This window comes from Chiroxiphia lanceolata, chromosome 4 (assembly GCF_009829145.1).
Source record: "Chiroxiphia lanceolata isolate bChiLan1 chromosome 4, bChiLan1.pri, whole genome shotgun sequence".
Classification (NCBI taxonomy): Eukaryota; Metazoa; Chordata; class Aves; order Passeriformes; family Pipridae; genus Chiroxiphia; species Chiroxiphia lanceolata.
Window position 1 is genome coordinate 62992723 of NC_045640.1, and position 13215 is coordinate 63005937.

General features: G+C 47.0%; 1 protein-coding gene across 4 annotated transcripts in view; it reads left to right on the top strand.

The window, feature by feature from the left end:
• Positions 1-13215, top strand: part of TMEM150C (transmembrane protein 150C) — a 29240-nt gene that overhangs the window by 8687 nt on the left and 7338 nt on the right. For 2 of the 4 annotated variants that reach the window (XM_032685298.1, XM_032685297.1), the window contains exons 2-6: positions 2908-3042; positions 8484-8568; positions 9631-9684; positions 9801-9833; positions 9918-9985. In XM_032685298.1, the coding sequence (XP_032541189.1) occupies positions 3036-3042; positions 8484-8568; positions 9631-9684; positions 9801-9833; positions 9918-9985 (247 nt within the window). In that variant the 5' untranslated portion in view covers positions 2908-3035. Of the gene's footprint in view, positions 1-2151; positions 2417-2907; positions 3043-8483; positions 8569-9630; positions 9685-9800; positions 9834-9917; positions 9986-13215 lie in introns of those variants that run through there. The other 2 variants (XM_032685299.1, XM_032685300.1) reach the window with 2 other exon arrangements.

The window sequence follows — 13215 nt, forward strand, 5'->3', positions numbered from 1 at the left end:
GTGGTCTCCTGTGCCATGGAAAAGTCTGGCTCTGAATATATTTCAACAGACATGAAAAGTTTTAAGCCCTCCGGATGTGATGGAGAGGCTGGTCACGCAGGCTTGCAGGCTTGGCCACTGTTTAACAGGTGGAAGCTGTTCCCTGGTCCCCTCTGTCTGTTGTGTTTGCAACAGGTTTGCATGAAGTGAAAGGCTGTATGTCACCTTCCTCCTATAGCTCATCCAAGCACCCTACAAGCAGCAATTTCTGGTTGCAGCAGCTTGGGACACTGGTAAGCAAATGTTACTAATTCCTACAAATGAGGAACGCTGGCGAGGCAGTGGTGAACACCACAAAAATGCCTATGTATGATTGCTTACCTTGTACTTGTCTCAGGGCAAATGATTTCCACAGGTCTAAACAGAGTCAAAAGACTGACATGGTGGTTTGTACCCATGACAATCTCTATGCCAGAGAGGGCTACTTTAGAGTAATGACAAAAGCCAGGTCATGGGTACTGTGCATCCATTCCTTGTAGCTCACCCCCTGACCCATCATCTCATGGCTGCTTCTCAGAGGCTTTGGTGGTTAATACAAGGAGAAGAGGACCTCTTTTTTTGTGGAGGAGACATGAGTCCTCAGGCTGAAGAGGCTGGTGAGGGAAAACTGTCCTGAGAAAGCTTGGTGTGTTATGCCACACTCCCTAAAAGCTCACAGGCCTTGGGTGTTTTCCCCATGACAAGTGCGGACCGACTGGCATTTACCGAAGGAAATGCTCCTTTGGGGACAGTGAACATCTCTTGAAAAGCATAGAGCTGCAAACTGCAGTGGAGAAAGGAGCTTGTGCTTCCAAAAGGTGAACAGAAGAAGAGTACAAGAGACAAGAGAGGTGGAAGACAAAGTAAACAGGTGGGAAAAGCCCTTCTTACACTCCGTGGGAAGCTGTGTAGCTTGAGTGTATGTCTTGTGTTTGTTGGGGGGAAAAAACAGTGGCAGGGTAGAAAAGGCAGGGAAACCTGGAACTGTTTTGGGCTTCCAGGGCCTGTAGTCTCTCATCCATAAACTGGAAAAGGAGACAATATGATCAGGAATAGCGTTCTGCGAAGGCTGTTCCCCTGGGCTTAGTGTGTCTTTCCTTACCTTCAAAGCTATCTGTAAGTCAACATGACATATCTGTCTCTTTCTTTGCCAGGTTTCACCTCCCTGTTGAGTGTTCTTTGCCACTCCCAACACTTACATTTTTTTCCTGATAATGGGACAAACTTTTTGGGCAGGCTTCCTATCCCCTTCTGGTGTAATGTGTGTCTTGGCTTTGCTTGCTTGGGCAGATTGAAAACGCTTTAAGGTGTTTGTGGTTTTTGGAACTCGGGAGCAAATAAAACACCTCTATCAATCTATTAATACACTGACAAGATCTCTGTACTTTAGGGGACAAGAAACACTCATTGTGCTTGTTGCTAGTTCAGACAATGGCCATTAGATTGGGGTGGCTGAGGTGGAGGATGATCACTGGACAGACTGCACAGTGCCTCTGACTTTGTGGGCTTTGCCATAACATCAGCCTGCATTTGTGTATTACTTGTAGAGCAGTGAGACAGTTTCAGAGACTCTTTCTTCACTGCATAGCTGAAGCAGGGAGAGCTTTGCTGTCTTTAATTTTTTTGAGGAGATAAATAGTCCTCCTCATTTTCCATCAACTCTTCACTTTGGGATTTGGCTGAGACTTTGGGGTAAGTGCTGTTCTCATAAACATCCCAAACAAAAGGATTGGGCAAGGGGAAAATATGCCCTTGTGGTGGCAGTGATGAGAGACTATGGGGTTTGGTCTTTGTTGAGACTCTGCTAGAGACTTTCTTTGCGTCTTAGAAGTCTGGTGAAAGCAGCCCAGTCTTGAGCATCTCTGTATTAGGGAAACTTTCCTGTCCAACCATCCAGGAGCCACTCTGGCAGTCACACTCCCACCACCTGAGATTTTCAGTGCTGGGAACGAAGCCCCTTCACAGTGGGCAGTTCCAGTGACCCAATGGATGTCTTGCTTGACTCCCTACACACCCCACACTCAGGCAGTCTGACAGTTTTTCCTCACTGCCTGGACCCCAAGTTTCCCATAGCGTAGTCCCAGATCTCTGGATCCTTTAAAGAATTGAATCATTCTGCAGTAATAGCTGTGAGCCTGTTCCAATTGTGATATTTAGTCTGGGGTCTTCTCACTGTTTATTTGGAACCTACAGAGTCTCTGGCTGACTGGCCATCCCTGGCCAGCACCACAGGTCCCTGTGCCATTTGTCAGGCAAAGGGTTGGTGCCAGGTCACAGCCCCTTGTCTGGGGCTCCAACCATTCCCCCCACCCAGGGCACAACCTGCAGCTCTCACTGCAGCTGCACACTGAGCTGCTGGCACTGTGTGTATTCCTCAATATCTGCCCTTGGAGAGGTGGTAAGTAACATCTGCCCTGGGATGTGGGCAGTCCAACACATGCTGGGAGCACTCACGGGGGACTGGTTGCCACCTGACTTGTGCAGCCCCTGAGGTCATGAGGAGCCAGAATGGCTGAATCTTGCAGTGGATGCTCCCAGGCAGAATGGGATCCCTGGGGCAAGCAGACACACAGCACCTGCAAAATGTAGTGCTCCTCAGCTCACCCTGGCTGCTCCCGGCTGGTTTCACTGTCTGCTGACCCAGCTCATTCCATCTGAACTGGATGTGTACCTTCTGCCTTACCCAGCTCCTGCCTCTGCCTCCTTTGGCCTGTTTGCAGGCTAAGGGCCACGACTGCCTGAGCCCTGCTCATGGGATGAGTGGGACCTCATGGAAGTCAGTGTGGGCTGATGTAGGTGCATGGGTCAGAGCACAGCGCTGTCAAAGCCTGCAGAACCCTTTGGTCCTCCGGTGGCAAATTATGTTAATTTTTCTTTTATGACATCCAGGAACGTGACCTTGAAGCGGGGTGAGCCTGGTCTGTACAACGCCAGATGCGAGAAGGGCAGAGCCAGCCCAGAAGAGTCCACAGTCGATGTCTCTGCCTGTAACACAGCAGTTCAACACTGGTTGCTAAATGGCCTGTAAGTACTCATGTGTGGCAGCAGGAAGCAGAATACTGAGGGCACTTCTTGAAGGACAGTAGGGACCCAGCAGTGCTGCAGGAGTATCTCTGGGTTGGACAATCTGTCAGTCACATGGTCTTCTTACCAAGGCACTCAGGATATATATATCTATATGTAAGTATATATGTATTTAGAGAATTGATAACAAATTAACTGTATGCAACTGCAGGAGACAGCTACCTGGGGGAAACCTGGAGGGGCGATATGGGCAAGTGGATAATAATATGTCCTTTTCTGCCCCCTGCTTTTTGGTGGCTAGAAGGTTCCATTTCCTATGTCCAATAGGTTTATGTTGGCCAGGGCATTTCATTAGCACGCTGAGCGCATTCAGTGTGTGAGACGAGACAAGAAACATGCACGGATGTTGCCGTGGGTGAAAGCATTGCCTCTCAACATCGTTGCAGGGTTACTGAAGCATCTCCTGCTTCCCCCGTGCACAACCCAGAGATGTCTTTACCTTTTCCCATTCCTCTCATATGAATAAATGAAAATGGCACTTCTGCACATCCGTGAGACGGTAGGCGGGTACCCGGAGCAAGCAGAACGTCATACCCTGCTGACAGAGGGGATCACTTCTTTTCCTGTTACCCCACCATTTTGTTACGTATTTACAAGACTCTGTCACGTCTTATCTCTCTCATTGTGTGCTCACGCTTCGAACCTTGAGATAAACCTGAAAATGCTCTGCTTTGTTATGTTGCCATTTGTGACTTGTGGGTGGCAGGTTATGTAATGTGCTGGTTTGTATCCACTCACTTACAGTGATTAGGTATCAAGTGACTGTGGTTATTTTTGCTTTCAAAAGCAACAGAGAGCTATAGTGGGCTCCCCCAAAAGACAAATTGTGTTTGTTCCCCTTTGACTGTTCCTGACTGGCAGCAATTCTTTATGACTTGCTCTATGTTTTGAACAGTGTCCTCCTTCTCCCAGTGCTTCTGGCTTCGTATCTATTCTCTGAAATAACTCGGTGGCCTTGTGCTACGAAATGCAGGAGAGTTGCTCTGGCTTATTATGCATTTGAAATGCATCTGGATGCTTTAGTCTTAAAAAAGATGTACGTTAATATGGTAATTTTGTCCTTCCTTACATTCGTGTTCTCTAGCAGCTTCAGGAAGAGCCTGTAACTTTGCTTGGCAGATGAAATTAAGATGTCCACATTAAATGAACCTTGATCAAGCAGCGGTATATGTTTGGTGAGCTGCCTGCTGTAATTGAAGTGTGTACATTAGAGGAATGGAAGCTTAATTGGTTGAGGGTGCGTAGTGGGGCAATGGTAATATAAGCAGAGCAAACAGCTGACAGTCTGAGCAGATTTAGACATAAAAATGGAATTGGAGATAAGGGAGTAAGCCTGCATTAAGAGAAATTCTCAAGACAAACACGGGGCCGTGCTAATGTGAAACCCTTTGCAATTCTGGACTCTGATCCATGTTAGCTGGCATCAGGAGTGCACCTCAACAGGGTTTTTGCAATGCTGGTGTGAGAGCATGTGTCAGGAGGGACTGGAAAACCACAGTGTGAGCTTTTGAGGAGGTGGGCTAATTCTGGCTGGGGTCAGCTGTGAAGTTGAAAACATTTTTATTAGTCTTGTGAATCCATTACAGCATGAGGGATTTCTGTTGCTGAAGGCCTTCCTGTGCAAGCCTTAAAAATGGAAGAAAATGGGTGTGGGCAATTATCAACTGCCTCTTGGTCACAGTGTGTTTATTTGGGAAAACATGGGCTGGCAGAGATGGCTGTTATTGCCAGCTGGAGTTGACTGCTCAAATTTGGCATCACTGGTCATGTCAACAATGCAAAACAGAGCTGTGGAGAGGAAGGTTGGCTTTATGTCATCCCCGTGGAGCAATTAACTGTCAAAGAATTTGTTTCTACATTTCCCACAAAGAATTTAGGCTATTTTTCCTATTGCTCTTGGCATTTTACTTTGCCTAAACCATTTGCTGTGGTGTTGCAGAGGAGGCTGATGCTTGGGTTCCTCATTCTCTTGTCCCTGGCTGCTGTTAGAGGTGCTGGTCTTAGTCTGCATGGAGGTCTCCCAGCTCGAAGACACAAACACTGGGAACATCCCTGAAAAGGACAGGTTAACCCAAAGGCAACTGCTGAGAATGATATCTGCTGAACACTAATGCAAAGCTGGGCAGGTTTGGCACATGCCAAGGTTTCTCCTTTGGAGGAAGTTGAGGTTATGTGTAATCTTGTTCCTGGCACCTGAGTAGCACAGCAGGGAGTAAATGAGAAATTTGCAGGAGCTGAGCCCTGGTTTTAAACCATCCTCTGCCGACATGGGGATGCTAAAACATATTCAAGCACGTTTGGGCTGTGCCAATGGCCAGCACTGAAAGGTGTTCACTGAGCTCTGGTGAAGACCTGGCTCTACACAGGTCCTTGTTCTCCCTGGGAGTGCTGTCCTCTCTCCTCAGTGCAAACCAGCCGGCTGTGATGAGGTGTGTGCTGGAGGGGCTGTTTCTCCAGGTGGTTCCTTTTAACTGGCTGAAATGAATGTGTTCCTCTAAACTATGGACCTGGCTTCCCATCAGGACACTGTGCTCTGTGCTGATCATTCATTTAATATGCGATGATTTCAGATGTCATTTTCTGTTAGTGGTTGATGGAAGGGGACTCTGTGTGGCACAGTGAATATTAAACACAGGGCTCTTTTCCAAGGGAGTGGATTTGTATCCGTGTTGCTCTGACTTTGATGAGGTTGGGCACTAGTCCTGGCCTTGCTCCATTTTAGAGCTCAGCACAGAGTAATGGTTATCTGGACAGTATTTTCATATTTCCCCACTTCGTTCTGGTGTGGAGTCCTTGTCCCTATGTGCTGCCTCGCTGCTCCACCTGAGGGAAAAGTCCCGTGCCACCTGCCTCTCTGCATGACAGACAATGCTGAAATAGCTTGTGAAGGCTGCTGTTTTTTGGCTTGGAGGCAAGCTGGAAGGTGGAGGAGCTGTGGCAACCCATTAATGAAGCCAGGTGTTATGGCTGCTATTTGCTTTTATTGCGTAAATGAATCTTTTGTACCTTTCCAAAGGGGAAGGGTAAACAATAAGATGTGCCATCTCCTGACCTGAAAGATTTGTGTTACCTTAGCTTAGTCCAGCCACCACCAGAGAGAAGAGGAGAATCGATGGCAGTAGTTACCTTGCAGAGGAAATATGGGCTGTAACTGGAAGTGATGTTACCTACCTGCTTCCTTCAGCCAAGGCAGGAGTGGGGAACTTGGATACAATTATGCCTCTCTTGTGTGGGGCACTGGCACTTGGGCACTGTGCTGCCAGGATCCATCAGGGACACAGGTGAGGCAGGTGCCAACTGGAAGCGGACTTTGACATTGCTGGCATGGGTCTCCCAGTACCAGAGTAATGTCCAACACCAGCTAAGGGATGCTGCTGCATTGCTGGTGAGCGGTGGGAGGAAAAGGCAAGGGCAGCACTTCATGGAATAGTTGGAAGCGCTGCAGTGGGGGCTGTGCCGGGAACAGAGCTGTGAAACGCTGTGTGTCTCCTGTGAGGGAGGAGAGGAAAAGAGGTGAGGTTGGTGTGGAAATTTAGTCTCCCCTCATCGATAATTTCTTCTGATCTGTTAGACCGTGCTAAAGATCTGTAAGCACACTGGAGCTGACTGCCTTTTAAATCGACATACTTAATACTGGCATCATTTCACAGTCCCTGTCTGCAGTTCTCTCTGCTCCTAGGTCAGGGAAGAGACCTTATCTGATTGCTGTTCTGTGTTTTGAGGTTTGGAATTCAGCCTCACTCGAGGCTATCCATACAGGCAGCACCAAATCACGGCCTCATGGTTTTGTGCAAGTGTGGTGTGACTCAGGGTACTGCCAGGGTGTTGTTTTGTACACCTGTTAGGCAATTTGCAGGGAGAACAAGACAGCTGACCTATAGAGGCAAGTGTGAGGCTGCCATGCCTTCTAAAGGGTGTGGGGAGCGTCACCTCTATTCCTTCAGCCTCTGTCACTATGAGGCAGAGAGGGAGTTGGTGTCTGGGGCCCTGAGCAGTCGAGCCAGCATTGCCTTTGCAGGTGGGGCTGTCTTGGGGGAGCAGTGAGCTGGGAGCTGCTGTGGCATGGTGGGGGTGCTTACTCTCTTCTGTGGGTCTTCACAGTGGGGAGAGAGCAAGGCAGCAGCCCAGAAAGACCATGGCTCCTGTGCTGCAGATATAGGAAGGCCAGGGCAGCTGAGAGGAGGAGGACAAAGGTGTGGGCACTTTCTTCTCTGGGGCAAAGGGGAGAGTCATTGCTTTAAGGACCTTTTACCTGGATGAGGTAATTAAGCTGCAAATACAAGCAGGCTTTAGCGAAAGGCCATCATCTCCAAGCTGCCCTGGCACTCCAGGGTGCCTCACTGTCCCATGTGGGTCTTGGTGACCCCAGGAAATGCCTGCCCTGCAGCAGGCTGTGGGAGGGAAGCAGAGTGCAGGGGCACAGGTACTGCTGCTCTGGGGAAAGTAAAGCAGGTGCTGGAGCCGTGAGCCTCGTGCTGTTCACTCTCTGTGTCTCTTGGCTGTGCCAGTGCTGGGAGGGACATGTATGGGGGAGGACAGAACATAAGGAAATACTTGATCCGTTGTCAGAGGACTCACAGGGAGACAGGACTCTCCGTGCCTGCAGCACAGCAACGAAGCAGCATTTCTGAATGGCACATATTACAGGAACAGCCCTGGCATTCCAGATGCTCACCCAGTGTGATCTTGCCTGGAGGACAGATGCTTCCTCGGGAGGTGGTGTACGCAGCATCCTTACGCCACATGCAGGATTTCACAGTGCCTGCATCCAGTTGTAACGCCTCATCCTGACTCCTGACAGCGCTCTGGGTGCCGGCAATCAGCTTGGCTCCGCTCTGGGTGTGGCCAAACACTATTTTTGGCTGATTGCTGTGGCCAGGATGGGAGCCGGTCGTGTGCTTTGTGAGGTTATGACACAGCACGTGCATCCTTCTCTCCTCGTGCTGCGGGCTTTGCTGGGGCAGCGTGTGGAATTGGTAATGATCCTGGGTAGGAGGCTGCTTTGCCTCGTGCCGGTGGGAAGTAGTAGGGAGTTAGGGCTGCGGGTCTTGTGGTGTCACCTTGTGCAAAATGCTCAGGAAAAATACTTTGAAAACCCGCTCAAATTCTGTAGGTGTGTCTGAAAAGTCTCCTGCTCCACAGCCCCAGGCTGTTTGTGCCCTGGTTTTTATGCACCCTGTGGATGATGCTGCCTGTGTGCAGCAGCTTAACCCCTTATGCCGGTAGTGACAGTGTGAAAGGTTTGCAGTGGCCATTAGGAACTTGATGCTTTGTCACCTTCTGTGTGGATGCTCTTTGTGCTTTCAAACGAGGGGGGCCAAGGTGGGTGGGTACCTCTGCCCTCTCCTTTCTTTTGTTTTTACGTTGTTCTTTGTTTCTAGCAGGTATGGATGGGAAGAAATGCAGCGTGTGGATGTTTTTACCTCTTGTCTTTACCCTGTTTACATCAGCTGGATTATGGATAGTGTAAGTTTTCTCCTGATGGTTTTTTTGGGAGAGCAAGTCAGGCTGGGGCAGTCAAAAGTACCACTGAGGTGTGGGCTGCGTCTCCGTACAGAGAGTCTTTTGGGGATGCTGTGTCCTGAAGTTGCTGTGGGGCTGAGAAAGCACACGACAGGGGCAGGGGCCAGTCTGTGCCAGTTCATGGCTTGGAGGATCACATTTTTATCTCTGAGTTTCTATGCTCTCCAGGCCAAGCTTCTGAGCTTGCCTTCTTCCTGGCACATGTTCCTGGGAGCTGCCTGAAATGGGATAGACAAAAATGCAAATATTCCCTTTAAACATGTTGTCTTTGAATGACTCAGCAGACCTCTTGGAGAAACACTTAGGCCCTGCTTTGGGGTGGAAACTCGAAATCTGCAGCATCCAGCACTGCACTGAACCTGCCAGCAGCTTAATGCTGACGCCTCACTTTCTCCCTAACGCTTCTTACCAAAATGCACACAAGACATGCATTTCCCTGAGCTGGACTCTCTCCAAGCATGCAGGCAGATGACTGCAGCATGAATTTGAGAGCAATAAATGTGTGATTAGCAGCTATGCTCAGCGTGAGAAGCATTTATGTTATAAGATGTGGCTTTGGCCATGGTCTGTGGATGTTGTTTTTCAGCAGCAGGGGCAGCTTAAGCCTTTTGTCTGACCTTTATTTCTTGTTGTTTTTCTTGTCCCATCCCCTCCGTATTAAAACAGCTTTTGTGGAAGGAGGACCATGGTAAACTTGATGAATCAAATTATTCAAATTAAAATTGAAAACATTGCCTTGGCTGGTTATTTTTAAGGCAGCTCAGTTCACTGACCCTGTTTGTCTACCTGACCTGCAAACCAGATGCAACACAAAGGAAGGCACATAGCTAGGCTGGGAAATAAGCAAAACTGCTTGCTTGAGCAGAGAGAAGCACAGGCTGCCTCCAGCAGATCCTACCAGGGAGCTTTGAGACACTTAATGTATTGTTTGGGTGATATTTGGAATGAAAGCCAGGATGAGGTTTTACACTACTTTCATATCTTTTTTTTCTTTCTTTTTGACAGGTACTTTATAGCAGTGGAAGATAATAAAATTCTCCCACTAAATGTACCAGACAGGTAAGAGCTGGTTGTGGCTTTATGTTCAATCACTTGTTTCTTTAAAATAATAAAACAATTAAAGCTAAATGGAAAAGAAAACCTTGAATCTTTATTCCTATGCCTATGTCTCTTAGGAAACCTGGTCCCAAAAGACCACCTTATATAAGGTAAGTGAATTATTTTCTTCCAGTTACTGTTCTGATTAATGGTTGTTATTTATGAGTTACAATGACACACTTTATATTTTCAAGTATTGCAGGTGATGCACCTCCTGCAAGCTGTGTGTTTAGCCAAGTCATGAACATGGCGGCATTTCTAGGTAGGAACCACCAGTGGAATGTTTCTTTCTCGGTTTAAGAGTCAGTGAAACATAAGTAATATCCCATACATACTGTTCTGGAATGTGATGGTGTGAAATCTTTTAAACTGTACACTTTCATTGCTGCTTCTTCCCATGGCAAAAAAGAAATATAACGAGGGAAATATAACCTCCAGACTGCAATGTGTCGTGGGAGATGAGATGGTAGGTGACTGCCTTGGGCATGGTGATCATGAAATGGTTTAGAATTTTTGCTGTAATGAGAAAAAAGGACAAGAGAGTGGTCCCTCTAAATACCCTGGGAATATGCTTTTGAGGTCTTAGGGCTCCACAGTTGCTGGTCAGTCTTTAAGAACCTCCTTTTAGAAGCACAAGGGCAGGCAATCCCACTGTATGGAATTGCGGTCAAGAAGTGGGGCAGAAAAACAGCTTGGCTGAGCAGGGAACTCCTTGTGGTACTCAAGAGGAAAAAGCCAGTGTATGATCTGTGGAAGGAAGGTCAGGCTTCACAGGAAGATTGCAGAGCTGTGGGTTGTATGTGCAGGGAGAAGATGGGAAAAGCTCAATTAGATTTGAAACTGGCCAGAGTAGTTTCAGACAACAAGAAGGGTACTTGTAAGTGTATCAGTGGCAAAAGGAGATCTAAGGAAAATATTGGATGGATACTTGTTGAAGACTTGTAACTTGACTAATAGGGATGAAGAAGAAGTGGAGGTATTCAATGCCTTTTTTTTTGCCTCAGTCTTTAGTAATGCTGATGGACCTTGGGCTGCCCAGTCCCCTGAATCAGAGGACCACAAGTGTGGGAGCAGTGATTTTCCATTTGTGGGCACTGGAATTGTAAGGGACCAGCTGAATGCTCACAAGTCCCTTGGTCCTGATGGGATTCATCCTGGAGTCCTGAAGGAGCTAATGGATGTTTTGGCAGGGCCCCTCTCAATCATCTACCAAAGGTCTTGGGAGTCTGGGGAGGTCTCTGCCAACTGAAAGCCAGCCAGTGTTATTCCAGTCTACAAGAAGGGCATGAGGGAAGACTTGGGGAACTACAGACCTGTTAGTCTAACCTCAGTTCCTGGAAAAATTATGGAGATTATCTGGACGTGTTTAAAGAATAATGCAATCACTAGGGCCAGTTCTGTTCAATATTTTTGTCAACAATCTGGATGCAGGAGGTGAAGGCACCATTAGCAAGTTTGCTGATGATACCAAACAAGGATGTCCTGTTGACTCTCTTGAGGAACAAGATGCCTTTCAGAAGGATCTAAATGACTGGAACAATGGGCAATGATTAATGGGATGAAATTTAACAAGTCCAAATCTCCATCCTCCACCTAGGTTGGAGTAACTCTGGGCTCAAGTCTAAATAGGGAGAGGAGGGCTGGAGAGCAGCCCTGCAGAAAGGGATCTGAGATGCTGGTCAGCAGCAGCTCAGTGTGAGTCAGAAGTGTGTGCCCCAGTAGCCAAAAGGGCAAACCCCATCCCGGGGTGCATCAAACACAACACAATCAGCCCCTCAAAAGAGGTGATTATCCCACTGTCCTCAGCATTGGTGCAGCCTTACCTTAAATACCATGTGCAGTTCTGGGCCCCACAACTTAGGAAGGCCGTGAAGGTCCTTGAATGTACCCAGAGGAGGGTAACAAAGCTGGTGGAAAGTCTGGAAGGAATGTCCTATGAGGAACTTTGGGTTTGTCTAGTTTGGAGACAAAGAGGCTGAGGGGCAACCTCGTTGCTCTCTCAAGCTTCCTGAGGAGGGGACAGAGAGAGAGAGGTGCTGATCTCTTCTCCCCGGGATCCAGTGACAGAGCACAATGGAATGATTCAAAGATGCATCAGGGGGAGTTTAGACTGAACCTTTCTCTACTGAGAGAGTAGTCAAACACTGGAACAGGATTCCTAGTGAAGTGCTCGATGCCTCAAGCCTGTCATTGTTTAAGAAGCATCTGGAGAGTGCCTTTTAATAATATGCTTTAACTTTTGGTCAGCCCTTAATTTGTCATCAGTAGGATGAGATGATTGTTGTGGATCCCTTCTGACAGAAATAGTCTCTTTTATTCTAATCTCTGCTTTGTGGATGAAGTCAGACTTTCCTCTGACTCTGTATTTGTGTGCTTCTGAGAGCTGCTTTTAGCTTGTACCTCTGGCCACTTTAGTTATGTCAAAGCTATAGGAGAGAAAAACTACAGAAACCTACTAGAAATGTAGGAATTACTGAAATTGAGAATGGCATTTTTTGCACAAAATGCTTTAAAATCCCTTTTGTAATTCCCACCGAGTTTTAGAAAAAGATCACATAATCTCAGGATTCTGTACTGTAGAATAGAAATGAAAAAGTTCCTGCATGTGAGCTCAAGTAGTCACAGGGTGGCTGTCCCTGACAATTAGCTGGGGATGAAAAAAAGAAATCCCCATTTTTAGAAGAACAGAGTTCTCTTGTTTTCAAGGATTTGGAGTGGATTGACTTACTAGAGAAAATTGTAAGAGAGTAAATTGAAACGTCATTTACAGTTTGCACAAAAGTGGGTATTTTTCACTTACAGTGCTCTTATTTTCCTAAACCATGTTTTTGGTATTATACCAGGGGTTTTGTGGAAAATACAGATCTAATTCGCTAAGGCAAACCATTTACAACAATATGACCTGCATGCTATCAGTTTGAGCATGAGCATGAGAAGGTGTTTGACAGCAACCAGGAAATTTACCTGTTCAATTAAATAGCTTTTTAGTGGTCTGGTTTTAATCCCCTCTGAAGGCCAACTGTTTGCCTGGCTTTCTGTGTTGTTCCATGCAGCATTCCCTATGGAGGGGAAGAATATACAATTTTAGTATCTTGTGGGGTTATGTAATATCATATGATATATCATGTATCGTATCTATCATGTATCATATAGCACTTGGGGTAATTGTAACTTAGAAGGACTGTTGTTCTGTTCTTCATGGAAAATTAGTGCAGTATTTTGGCTTATGTTCGTGGCAACAAAACTTGTTCCAAAGGAGGAGAGGAGGCAGTGGGCATTATGGTAAAACCTGCAGAAATATGTGTGTGCCATTCATATGTTTTTAATACAAGTGGGGTTTGACATACCTCCCCCAGGAGAGCTTGACAGTGGAGTGAAACAGTGGAAGCCCAGCTGCCACAAAATGAATGCATGGTGTCTATGTGATAGACTATGTGCTGAGAGCTTCACAGGCAAACAGGAAGGTGTTCTTTCCCCCAGAAAATTTGGAAC